The sequence below is a fragment of the Ovis canadensis genome, chromosome 6 (assembly GCF_042477335.2).
Source record: "Ovis canadensis isolate MfBH-ARS-UI-01 breed Bighorn chromosome 6, ARS-UI_OviCan_v2, whole genome shotgun sequence".
NCBI classification, from domain to species: domain Eukaryota; kingdom Metazoa; phylum Chordata; class Mammalia; order Artiodactyla; family Bovidae; genus Ovis; species Ovis canadensis.
The window spans coordinates 40,310,811-40,324,124 of NC_091250.1; the positions used below are offsets into that span (position 1 = coordinate 40,310,811).

Genomic DNA, 13,314 nt, shown 5'->3' on the forward strand with positions numbered 1-13,314 from the left:
CTTTCCCTGTCTTGCATACAGGGTCGTCATTGCCATCTTCCTAAATTCCATATATATGTGTTAGTATACTGTATTGGTGTTTTTCTTTCTGGCTTACTTCACTCTGTATAATCGGCTCCAGTTTCATCCATCTCATCAGAACTGATTCAAATGAATTCTTTTTAACGGCTGAGTAATACTCCATTGTGTATATGTACCACAGCTTTCTTATCCATTCATCTGCTGATGGACATCTAGGTTGTTTCCATGTCCTGGCTATTATAAACAGTGCTGCGATGAACATTGGGGTACAGGTGTCTCTTTCAATTCTGGTTTCCTCGGTGTGTATGCCCAGAAGTGGGATTGCTGGGTCATAAGGTAGTTCTATTTGCAATTTTTTAAGGAATCTCCACACTGTTCTCCATAGTGGCTGTACTAGTTTGCATTCCCACCAACAGTGTAGGAGGGTTCCCTTTTCTCCACACCCTCTCCAGCATTTATTGCTTGCAGATTTTTGGGTTGCAGCCATTCTGACTGGTGTGAAGTGGTACCTCATTGTGGTTTTGATTTGCATTTCTCTAATAATGAGTGATGTTGAGCATCTTTTCATGTGTTTGTTAGCCATCCGTATGTCTTCTTTGGAGAAATGTCTATTTAGTTCTTTGGCCCATTTTTTGATTGGGTCGTTTATTTTTCTGGAGTTGAGCTGCATAAGTTGCTTGTATATTTTTGAGATTAGTTGTTTGTCAGTTGCTTCATTTGCTATTATTTTCTCCCATTCAGAAGGCTGTCTTTTCACCTTGCTTATAGTTTCCTTTGTTGTGCAGAAGCTTTTAATTTTAATTAGATCCCATTTGTTTATTTTTGCTTTTATTTCCAGCATTCTGGGATGTGGATCATAGAGGATCCTGCTGTGATTTATGTCTGAGAGTGTTTTGCCTATGTTCTCCTCTAGGAGTTTTATAGTTTCTGATCTTACATTTAGATCTTTAATCCATTTTGAGTTTATTTTTGTGTGCGGTGTTAGAAAGTGATCTAGTTTCATTCTTTTACAAGTGGTTGACCAGTTTTCCCAGCACCACTTGTTAAAGAGATTGTCTTTACTCCATTGTATATTCTTGCCTCCTTTGTCAAAGATAAGGTGTCCATATGTGTGTGGATTTATCTCTGGGCTTTCTATTTTGTTCCATTGATCTATATGTCTGTCTTTGTGCCAGTACCATACTGTCTTGATGACTGTGGCTTTGTAGTAGAGCCTGAAGTCAGGCAAGTTGATTCCTCCAGTTCCATTCTTCTTTCTCAAGATTGCTTTGGCTATTCGAGGTTTTTTGTATTTCCATACAAATCTTGAAATTATTTGTTCTAGTTCTGTGAAAAATGTGGCTGGTAGCTTGATAGGGATTGCATTGAATTTGTAAATTGCTTTGGGTAGTATACTCATTTTCACTATATTGATTCTTCCAATCCATGAACATGGTATATTTCTCCATCTATTAGTGTCCTCTTTGATTTCTTTCATCAGTGTTTTATAGTTTTCTATATATAGGTCTTTAGTTTCTTTAGGTAGATATATTCCTAAGTATTTTATTCTTTTCGTTGCAATGGTGAATGGAATTGTTTCCTTAATTTCTTTTTCTACTTTCTCATTATTCGTGTATAGGAATGCAAGGGATTTCTGTGTGTTGATTTTATATCCTGCAACTTTACTATAGTCATTGATTAGCTCTAGTAATTTTCTGGTGGAGTCTTTAGGGTTTTCCATGTAGAGGATCATGTCATCTGCAAACAGTGAGAGTTTTACTTCTTCTTTTCCAATTTGGATTCCTTTTATTTCTTTTTCTGCTCTGATTGCTGTGGCCAAAACTTCCAGAACTATGTTGAATAGTAGCGGTGAAAGTGGACACCCTTGTCTTGTTCCTGACTTTAGGGGAAATGCTTTCAATTTTTCACCATTGAGGATAATGTTTGCTGTGGGTTTGTCATAGATAGCTTTTATTATGTTGAGATATGTTCCTTCTATTCCTGCTTTCTGGAGAGTTTTTATCATAAATGGATGTTGAATTTTGTCAAAGGCCTTCTCTGCATCTATTGAGATAATCATATGGTTTTTATTTTTCAATTTGTTAATGTGGTGAATTACATTGATTGATTTGCGGATATTGAAGAATCCTTGCATCCCTGGGATAAAGCCCACTTGGTCATGGTGTATGATCTTTTTAATGTGTTGTTGGATTCTGATTGCTAGAATTTTGTTGAGGATTTTTGCATCTATGTTCATCAGAGATATTGGCCTGTAGTTTTCTTTTTTTGTGACATCTTTGTCAGGTTTTGGTATTAGGGTGATGGTGGCCTCATAGAATGAGTTTGGAAGTTTACCTTCCTCTGCAATTTTCTGGAAGAGTTTGAGTAGGATAGGTGTTAGCTCTTCTCGAAATTTTTGGTAGAATTCAGCTGTGAAGCCATCTGGACCTGGGCTTTTGTTTGCTGGAAGATTTCTGATTACAGTATCAATTTCCGTGCTTGTGATGGGTCTGTTAAGATTTTCGATTTCTTCCTGGTTCAGTTTTGGAAAATTGTACTTTTCTAGGAATTTGTCCATTTCTTCCACGTTGTCCATTTTATTGGCATACAACTGCTGATAGTAGTCTCTTATGATCCTTTGTATTTCTGTGTTGTCTGTTGTGATCTCTCCATTTTCATTTCTAATTTTATTGATTTGATTTTTCTCTCTTTGCTTCTTGATGAGTCTGGCTAATGGTTTGTCAATTTTATTTATCCTTTCAAAGAACCAGCTCTTGGCTTTGTTGATTTTTGCTATGGTCTCTTTTGTTTCTTTTGCATTTATTTCTGCCCTAATTTTTAAGATTTCTTTCCTTCTACTCACTCTGGGGTTCTCCAACTCTTCCTTTTCTAGTTGCTTTAGTTGTAGAGTTAGGTTATTTATTTGACTTTTTTCTTGTTTCTTGAGGTATGCCTGTATTGCTATGAACTTTCCTCTTAGCACTGCTTTTATAGTGTCCCACAGGTTTTGGGTTGTTGTGTTTTCATTTTCATTAGTTTCTATGCATATTTTGATTTCTTTTTGGATTTCTTCTGTGATTTGTTGGTTATTCAGAAGTGTGTTGTTCAACCTCCATATGTTGGAATTTTTAATAGTTTTTCTTTAAGTATTTATAATAATAATATAAAAATCAGTATCACTCAAAGTTGTAATATCTAAAATGTGATGAATGCTTTTGCATTGATTTGCATTCCATCCCCTGTTGGCTCAGACAGTAAACAGTCTGCCTGCAATGCAGGAGACTGGGATTTGATTCCCCGGTCAGAAAGAAACCCTGGAGAAGGAAATGGGCAACCTACTCCAGTATCCTTATCTTGCCTAGAGAATTCCATGGACAAGGGAACCTGGTGGGCTACAGTCCATAGGGTCACAAAGAGTTGGACACGACTAAAGGCTTCCCTAGTAGCTCAGACTTAGCAACAGCAGCAGCAGTAGCGCAGATGGTAAAGAATCTGCCTGTGATGCAGGAGACCAGGTTTGATTCCTGGGTTGGGAAGATCCCCTGGAGAAGGAAATGGCAACCCACTCCAGTACTCTTGCTTGGAGAATTCCATAGACGGAGGAGCCTGGTGGGCTCAGTTCATGGGATCGCAAAGAGTCGGACACAACCGTGTGACTAACTTTCACCTTTAACTTTTCAAGAGACTTACACCTCTTACAGTAGGTGATATGAGATATAGCCTAAAATGAAACACTTGTTCAAGTTTTATTTTTGGCCAGTTCTTGAAGAGATAATACTAACACCTCCGGTGTTACAAGAGGAACACATGACTTAATGTACAGTTGTATGTATCCCATTATTCAGTGATAAATGGTTTTTACAGATCATCTGAAACGCAAACGTTTTGAATCTTCAAAGAAATCCAGAAAGAAAAGTAAATACTATAATCTGACTCTGACTCTAGGTTTATTGTTTTCCTACAGTTAACACTTCACCACCAGAAGCATCATCTTTCAGAACCGTTACATTATCCTCAATATCAGTTACAACTCCAAAAAACATCTCCCCGTCTCAAGGTATGAATTCTGTGTGCATGAGTGGAAGCTTGCTTTGCTTGACTACTCCTCACCAAGAAAATGTCACCAATTTAAAAGAAAAAAAAAAACAGACTTCTGAGATATAACTGATATAGAAAAACAGACTGCACATTCTCAGAAAGGGAGGGGACATGAGGAGACTTTAGGAGGTGATGGCTATGTCTGTTACCTTGATTGTGGGGATGGTTTGACGGGTATGTGCTTGTGTCCAAACTCTTTAGACTGTATACATTAACTCTCTACCAATCTCGAGTCATAACACAGGACTCTTTCAGAATGAGATAAAATGTTTTCACTCGAAGCTTCATACCTATCCACCACAGAGGCTACCTAAATAGAGAGTGGGGAGGTGAGGGAAGGCTTATGAGGACTGGCACACATTAACCTAAGGTGACATTTTTTTTTCTTAAAATAATAGGCCTTGAGAATGCAAAAAATGCAAGCGCTTCTACAACCAGCCCCTCTTATTCCAGTGAGTACCACATATATCTTCATTCAATGCAGTAAGTAGTTCTGCAGAAGTTTGAATGTCACCAGCAAGGGAAGGGATTCAACTATAAACAGCCTTTTCTCAACTTTACTTAACCGGCAATCCCATTATAATCCCATATAACTGCTTCAAAAGTTTTCTTCTACTGAACTTGTTTTAATAAATACACTTTGAGCTTTTTTTTCCTTACCTTAGTGCCAAGCAATTACCACCAGAGGTCACGGTGACTTGATGGGGCTAGCCTCAAATAAGCCAAAGTGCACAGGCAGAGAGCTCCATAAAACTGAAAATTCACCTTTACAGAACCTTATTTTAATGTCAAAAACAGCCTTTTAAGAAATGTTCCATTTTAGCAAACACACACACACACACACATATATATATAATATAAGATACTGTATATACTAACACTGAATAGAGAGAATATTCATGAATTTCCTTGGAAATTAAGAATAAGATGAATATATATATGCAGCTGTGATGAAAAAAGATTATCTTAGGTTTAGGTAAAGTCATCCCATTCAAGAAGTCAGCACTGCATTTATGGAGCTGCTGTGTCATGGCGTCTTCATTTCAGGAAGCACTAGCGATCACATGCAAGATCTAATATGAACCCAGCAAGACCTACTTAAAACAATTATTTATCCGTAACAGTGAAGTGTAACCCACCCTACCAATGAATTGGAGAGCTATCCTTAATCCCTGATAAATATAAGCATTACATACTCAAGTAGATGAGAACACCTTACTGACTAGTAACTAACTGTAACTTCTGTATCTCTACTTAAATTCCTGTTACAGCTTTTTCCTTTCATCACTCTTGTTTCAACCTGGGAAATCACTGCCAGAAAAGAAGGCAAATTACCCCTCTCTTAATATGAACAGGAAAAACTCACCCTAATTACTACTGCAGCAGCACCATACCCACAAGTAGACATTCATAAATACACGCATATTTCTTAGACCACGTTGTTACACTGTAATATCCTTTTATATTCAATTATGTTCCAATTTTAAGATATTATTACAGAAAGATATTTGTGATCTTCTTAGGAAGTCAGCTTTATGACCAGAGTATTTTCAATAGAACCAGTAAGAGATATATCTTTTTTTCTTTTAGGTTTATCAAGATACAATTGACATACAACACTGTATAAGCTTAAACTGTACTTACATCATAAAACATCACAATAGTAAACATCTATCATCTCATATAGATATAAAATTAAAGAAATATTAAAAAATTGTGATGAGAACTCAAGACTTTGTTACTCTCTTAACTTTCATATATAACATTTGTTGTCGTTGTTTTTCAGTCACTTAGTCGTGTCCGACACTTTGTGACCCCATGGACTGCAGCACGCCAGGCTTCCCTGTCCTTCACCATCTCTCAGAGCTTGTTCAAACTCATGTTCTTTGAGTTAGTGATGCCATCCAACCATCTCGTCCTCTGTCATCCCCTTCTCCTCCTGCCTTCACTCTTTCCCAGCATCAGGGTCTTTTCTAATACTTCAGCTCTTCGCATCAGATGGCCAAAATATTGGAGCTTCAGTTTCAGCATCAGTCCTTCTAATGAACATTCATGCATACAACAGTGAATATATAACATACAACAGTGTTAATTATTAATATATTTAGCAAGTTGTTCCTTGTATCCCTAGTACTTATCTTCTAATTAGAAGTTTGTGCTTTTGACTCTCTTCATCCAAGCTATACATCAGTAGCTTCAATATAAAGTAGTGAAGAATATAAAGCATGCATATGGGCCTGGTTCTAAGGGACATCGTCTGAGTGGTCAGTCTCCCATTTCCTCATTCCTTCAGTCACCAAGAGAGTCTCCCTTAGAGTTAGAGTTTTATTTCAGAAAGGCTACAAGACTGACATCAAGTGGGTGCATCAGAAATAGCAGCTAAAGCATAACCCATGAATCAGATATATCTTTTTGCTTAAAATGCAATGTTTTTAATAGAATGATGTTTAAAGAAGAAAGGAAGCATGCATGCTTTTTCTCGGTTAATAATCTATGTGTTGTGAGATTCGATACCCACTCTAACTGACGATGTCTCCAATACTTTTTAGGTTTTATTTTGCCGATGGTTATTGCTTTGATTGTAATAACACTTTCAGTCTTCGTTCTGGTGGGTTTGTATCGAATGTGCTGGAAGACAGACCCAGGTAGGTAACCATGTTTTGTTTCATTTTGTTTTCCTAAAAGGAGAATATGCTTGCTTAGCCTAAACTTGAATTTAAACTCTTAGTGAGAGAGAGGAAATTTACACAGGAACAAAATGCTATACTGGTTGATCACAGAAATAGAGAAAGGGTAGGAATCAATTGAGCGCTGGTGAATGTAAGGAATTAACTCCTAATGGCAGGCTGGGGCTTCCCTGGTGGCTCAGATGGTAAGAAAAAAAATCTGCCTGCAATGCCAGAGACCTGGGTTCTATCCCTGGGTTGGGAAGATCCATTGGAGAAGGGAATGGCTACCCACTCCATTATTCTTGCCTGGAGAATTCCATGGACAGAAGAGCCTGGAAGCCTATAGTCCATAGGGTCACAAAGAGTCAGACACGACTGAGCGACTAACACTTTCACTAATGGCAGATGTTATCGGATATGGGCACATTCTTTTTAACGAAAAAGCCCTAGGTGGATGGTTGGGGAGTATGGTACTAAAGATGGCATAAAATGACATGCCTTAGCTATAGGGAAGACTTGTTCCATTACCATGTAACAGAATAAAGAGAAATACTGGGACCCATAATTTCCCTGTGGGACCCATAATTTCAAGAAGAGTATTTTGTGTCTTACTTCCCCCTTGGGAGGCACAGCTTCCTTCCTATGAAGGTGTCTTCCAGGACTGTTGTGTTCTGCTAATTTAATTAGTTCTTCCAGATTGAACACTATTGCCATTTTTAGAGGGATTCTAGTTCCACAATTATTTGTGATCCTCCTTAATCTCTCCATTAGCAATGAAAAGTCTTGCTTCTTTCATTTAAAATGACACTGCCTTCTTTCACATCTTCACTGGTTGTTTTCCTCTTTTTTGCTGTTTCATCTTCTCCTCCCTGCCTCTTGGGCACTAAGCCTTTTCTGAGGACTCTTCCCTCATGACCTAATTGCTTTCTAAAGACCCAGCATCCTAATACCATCATATTGGGCATCAAGATTTAACATATGAATGTTAAGGGGAAATAAACTTTCAGTCCATAGCATCAGACAACCCCTCCAAGTTACAAACTACATATGACTCACATTGCATTGTGCGTAACACAGAGCAGAGAGAGTCTTACTGAATCTTGTAAATTTTAGTGAAATAAAACCTTTCCTTTCCTCACTTTAACTCTAAATAGTTCAGTAATAGAACTCTACCTAACACTCCTATACTGGTAAAAAAGTAAAAATCAATCATTTTTATAACATATATACCCTGTGGTATATATGTTTATATATAAACATATGTATATATGTGGTATTATGTATATATGTGGTATTTCTTTTACCCTGTGGACAGTGTGCCCCAGGACACTAATGAATGCTGTTCCTGAGGCCAATCCCTGACCCTGCAGGGTGTGGACAGTTTGGCGCCTGTGCATGACAGTGCAAAGGGAAGTAATGAGATGAAAACAGCAGTGTTCATTTTAGCTCTTGCTGGAAAATAAGAAGAAAACAAATCAATGTCTTTCCCTTTGGGAGTTAAGTGAATAAACTTCTTAATAATGTCTGAAATATGTTTCCTCAACTCAGTTTCCAGAGGGGAAGTAGCATTTTTATAAATCAGTTTGATTTCTCTAAGTTCCTAAACCACCAATCAGGAAATCAACCAATCAAGTGGAAAACAGAGAGTGCTGAGTATATAGAATAGGAAAAAAATTTGTGGACTAAATGCATTTGTAAAAATACCATGTACTGAAAAACTGCTTTGCATAGGGAGATTTGTAAATAAATTATTTGAAAGGTTGGTGATGATAAACCATATCATTTAGGAAAAAACGTGTAAGATTCCTACCACTATGGAATTATTCTGAAGACAGGCAGTAGTTTATAACCAAACTGGGCAGTTGGACAATTAGCCAAATCCATTTGATTGTTGTCAGCTACGCAGAATTTACAGCATTTTTATCATTAAATTAGCACCATAAAACACCTGCAGTTAATCACTCTTCAAGTATGTGGGTGAGACTTTATTAAATTCAGAAAATGCGTAAACTTACTCTACTCTCTGGAAGCCAACATGAACCAGAGGTTTTTGTATGCAACTAAACTCAACCATTCCATCCTAAAGGAGATCAGTCCTGGGTGTTCATTGGAAGGACTGATGCTAAAGCTGAAACTCCAATACTTTGGCCACCTCATGCAAAGAGCTGACTCACTGGAAAAGACCCTGATGCTGGGAGGGATTGGGGGCAGGAGGAGAAGGGGACAACAGAGGATGAGATGGCTGGATGGCATCACCGATGCACATGAGTTTGGGTGAACTCCGGGAGTTGGTGATGGACAGGGAAGCTTGGCGTGCTGTGATTCATGGGGTTGCAAAGAGTTGGACACGACTGAGTGACTGAACTGAACAGAACTGAAACTTAACTGGATAATGCTGACTGTAGTGTGAACTTTAACCTTATTAAGAATGGGATATATGCATAAAGTAATCTGCTGGTGTGCATCTATCTGCTAGTGAACCAATATTACAGTCTTATAAGGAAAAATATTAAAGCAAGCATACAAGAAAATATCTGTTCATCCTGCAACAAGGCTATGAGCATTACAGGTGATATCATATGTAACATTATAGTGGGAATTGTAAAATATTGTTAAAACACTTAGCTTATGGTAAGAAAGAGGAGGTTAGGTCTAGTTGGTAAACAGCATATGTTGGAGTATCTTAGCCAAAGTGACAGAAATAGAAGTGGCCAAAACTTGAGTGGAAATCAAGGTCTTTATAAGACAATAATGCTCAAAGTCAGGAGAATGGTATTCAAAGGCATATCCTGATGACCAGAGCTATCTTAGATGTGAAAGTAAATCCAAGAGATAAGAACCAGTAGCCATGGAATAAATCACAGCAAAATCAGGAACAAAGCAAGGACTTTAAGCAATTCCATTAACTATTTTGACTAATAGGCCATAGATTAATGCAAGTTTTGACCAGCACCTCCTGCTCCAACGAGGCTATGGTCTTATGCAAAATGAATCATCCTGTGTTCACACTCTAACCAAATGCTTGTGGACCAGCCTGGCAAAGTGGTTGGAAGATTAGTCGCAGTTAGTAGCCTCAGTGACATTTTTCAGGGTACTTTTGAAAGGCTGAATCTGTGGGCTTCAGATGCAATTAGAAGCAATACCTGCCTCGTGGCTCACAACAGATATGGAGGTTTGGGTCCCCAGAAAGAGCAATGTACAAAGAAAAGCCAAAAAATCAATTCTCAGTTCTAAAAATGTAATTCAAGACTTTGAGGCTAATTTGTTTTCAGAGATACTGAAATAAATGGAGACAGTTTTTGGTATCTGTGGAATGTGTGATAATGGATAATATTCTACATTATGGTATGAAACTATAAGGTTAAAATCAGTCCAGAACTGAGTGCAGTGGAGTTGGCCTATTTGAGACTAGACTGTGAATATATTAGCCGTGACTGAGGAATGAGTGGTAACCATCTCCGAGGAAATGATCAGTGGGACAAGAAATAGGGGGAGAGATTAAAAAGTTAAGAATTGGCTTTAGAAGCATTTTTGCATAGAAAGTGGTCGGTGTCTCAGGGTTTTTGTAGCCAAGCTTTTAGCAATTCTAATAACAATTTCCTCGTCTTCTAGGCACACAGGAAAATGGAAATGAACAGTAAGTAACTTTGCATCATTTTTTTTTTCTGGAAGCTCTATTGTTTACATAAGGAAAAGCATTGATCCTCTACTCATACTTTTGTTTTTTAAAGCATTTGGGTAGAAGGTACAATATCTGGGGTTTGGCCACTTATTTGTCAGGGAGCTTTCTCTATTCAAAAGAGAAATCCCAACAATTAAAAGAGAAGATTCCTCTTAAGCTTGAATAAAGTGGTAAAATTGCAAATCAAAAGTTGAAAAGGAAGATAGAGGAGTGAATACAACCATGAGGAAAAAATCATAGACAAATATATCTAGATTTTAAACTAGATTTCCCATAGAAATTTTCAATATGCTTCTCACAGGTAAAATCATGCCTACACCTTGAGAGAGCTCTGAGTGGCTTTACTTTAACAGCAAATGGTTACCCTGCTTGGTCTTTATTAAAACAAACAAAGCAGTCCTTAGCAATCCAGCCAAGTGCTACCATCAAGAGGTGGCAAAGAGACACACTATTTTAACGTCAAAACCAAATTCTGTGTTTTCTGTGTTGACCTGTCTTTGTAGCCTGCTTAATTGTGGGTGTTTTTGTATATTCACTGGGTCGAGAGCTTTAAGAATATTGTCCCTATACCACCTGGCCTTCCGAATTTAAAGTATAGGTTCTTGAGAAATCCAAGGAGAGGAACTGGGGTTTGAAACTATTTTGAACTGAGAAGGGGTAGGTGGGAACTTTTGTCGAAATAGTTCAGACACTACACTGCAATATCCACGACCCCATGAAAATGAATGTCCCCAGAACTCAGACCAGTCTAAAAGGTTTGGAAACTCTTCTATGTCTTCCCCCTCAAAATTCAGAAATGAAGGCATGTGTAATATGGACTCGGAGACAAGTGTTTCACATGACCCATTTTGACATTTAGCTTATCTGATGATCATCACTGTAACAGAATGACAGATTTATTGAGTTGATTCCAGAAGTGAAAGTGCTATGAAAGTATGTGTCTATATATGAAGAGACACAAGTTGTGTAATAGAAACACCTACAAATATATATGCATGTGTATCTTTGTCTTTCTGTTTATATAATGTTTTCTTTGTTCCACAGATATGTAATACTAATTACTGTGGTGTTAACTTAATGTTTTCTGTTTCAAATAGACCTCAGTCCAATAAAGAGAGTGTGAAGCTTCTCACTGTTAAGACAATTTCTCATGAGTCTGGTAAGCTCCCAATATGTTGATTAGATGAAAAATGGTTATTTCAAAATCTAACTTGAATTTTGTTCATTGCCACAATAAAAAAGCATAACTTCTTTAGAAATAATTATTAACCCCAAGAAATAAAGAAATTCTCCTATGAAGGAAAAGTGAGCCGTAGAAATATCATTTGGGATAAGATATTAGACTATCTGACTTTGATAGGTTGCTTGTAGATGTATTCTAAAGAATGAGTGATGACGAGAGGCATTTTCTATCCTGCAGTAGCGGCAGAAAAAAACATTAAGCATGCCGCAGGTTTTTGTTTTTAAACTATTGTTGTTGTTTTGTTATATTTTTGGTAATGGCTGTGTATAACCACTTGGAACTTGGATTCATCAATTAAAATGTAAATCATATCTTATATCATTTCACATTATTTTAATTGAGCTTCTCAATGAGGACAAAACACAATTTTCTATTGATATAGTTTATATTTCTTTTTCCAGTTTCTTAGATTTTGATTTCATATGGTTTGAAATGTAAAAAGTTTTTCAAATATAGATATGATTTGTAAGAGTTACATTTGTATCAAGAGTAATGAAAAATGGGATGCTAGCTTTTAAAAATTAAAAAAAAAAGCAAATTCCTTTTTTGTGCTGAGTAGACCAAATATTTAAAACTCCAATATTCCAAAACAAATAAATAAAAAGTAATTTTAGTTTTACAAAACAATCTAGGTGGCTCTAACAAATATCAAGTTATATCCAAGACACTTAAAATGTTCAATCACCCCAATTTAACCTATACAAAGTAGTCCCAGAATACATATGTTATGTTAAAGCAAACGATATCAGATGATAAACATTGGAAATATATTGCAGAAAACAATTTTGTAAAACAGAAGACTTTAAATGTAGTCCCAATTCAAGATCAAGATATCAAACACTGATGGGGTCCCAATTTCAGGTAGAGGATTCAAACTAGATCAAATTACAAACAAGAACTGAGAAGCAAGGGCACCCAAGATCTGCAGAGACATGGCCAAATCCCTCATGTGAGCTATTTTCTTCAGACTTTCAGTCTTGTATCTTTCTGTTCTTTATCCCCACATTGTTTTCTTAAAGGTAAACATCTGAAGAGTAAAATTCATTCACAGGATAATTGGAAACCACTCACCAGTTTCTCCTAGCTGTTCACCAGCTTTGGATAAGTAGCCAAGCCTATTCTACTTGGTCAGGAAGGGACAGGCCAGAAGCCTGAATGTGAACTAATCATGAGCTCATGGAGGATCTGGAGCATGACCTCAGCGTTTATCAAGAAAAGTTCTCAGAATCTGCCTATATCTTGTAAGCTGCATCACAGTAATTTCATGCACTCTCCTTTCCAATTTTCCTGGAAAATTTAACCAAATTGCTCGGCAGCTTCTGGGGCTCTCCAAGCTCTGAGCTAGAAGCCCCTGGAGGGAAGCCAATGGCTGTTCTGGGGATGGGGGTGCTGGAATCAGGACCACCTGCTCTACCAGGGAAATGATAATTGACACCAGAATCAAGACTCTTGGGAGGGGAAATTGCCAGAGAACCTTGTGTTTCTTGGTTGCAAATTTGCTGATTCTTCTTTAAAGCCCAGGGATAATTCTGTATAAGCTGATATCACCCACTCTCACAGTAACTGCAATAATAAGTGGGTAAACCATGATGGGATGGTTCAGAAGGTCCTTAACTCTCCAA

At 37.4% G+C, this 13,314-nt stretch overlaps 1 protein-coding gene across 2 annotated transcripts in view; it reads left to right on the forward strand.

The window, feature by feature from the left end:
• The window catches only part of EMCN (endomucin), a 130,674-nt gene that overhangs the window by 103,564 nt on the left and 13,796 nt on the right, over positions 1-13,314 (forward strand). For both annotated transcript variants that reach the window (XM_069593624.1, XM_069593625.1), the window contains 5 exons: positions 3,965-4,057; positions 4,497-4,550; positions 6,648-6,743; positions 10,380-10,404; positions 11,547-11,608. In XM_069593624.1, coding sequence (XP_069449725.1) covers positions 3,965-4,057; positions 4,497-4,550; positions 6,648-6,743; positions 10,380-10,404; positions 11,547-11,608 — 330 coding nt within the window. The remainder of the gene's footprint in view (positions 1-3,964; positions 4,058-4,496; positions 4,551-6,647; positions 6,744-10,379; positions 10,405-11,546; positions 11,609-13,314) is intronic.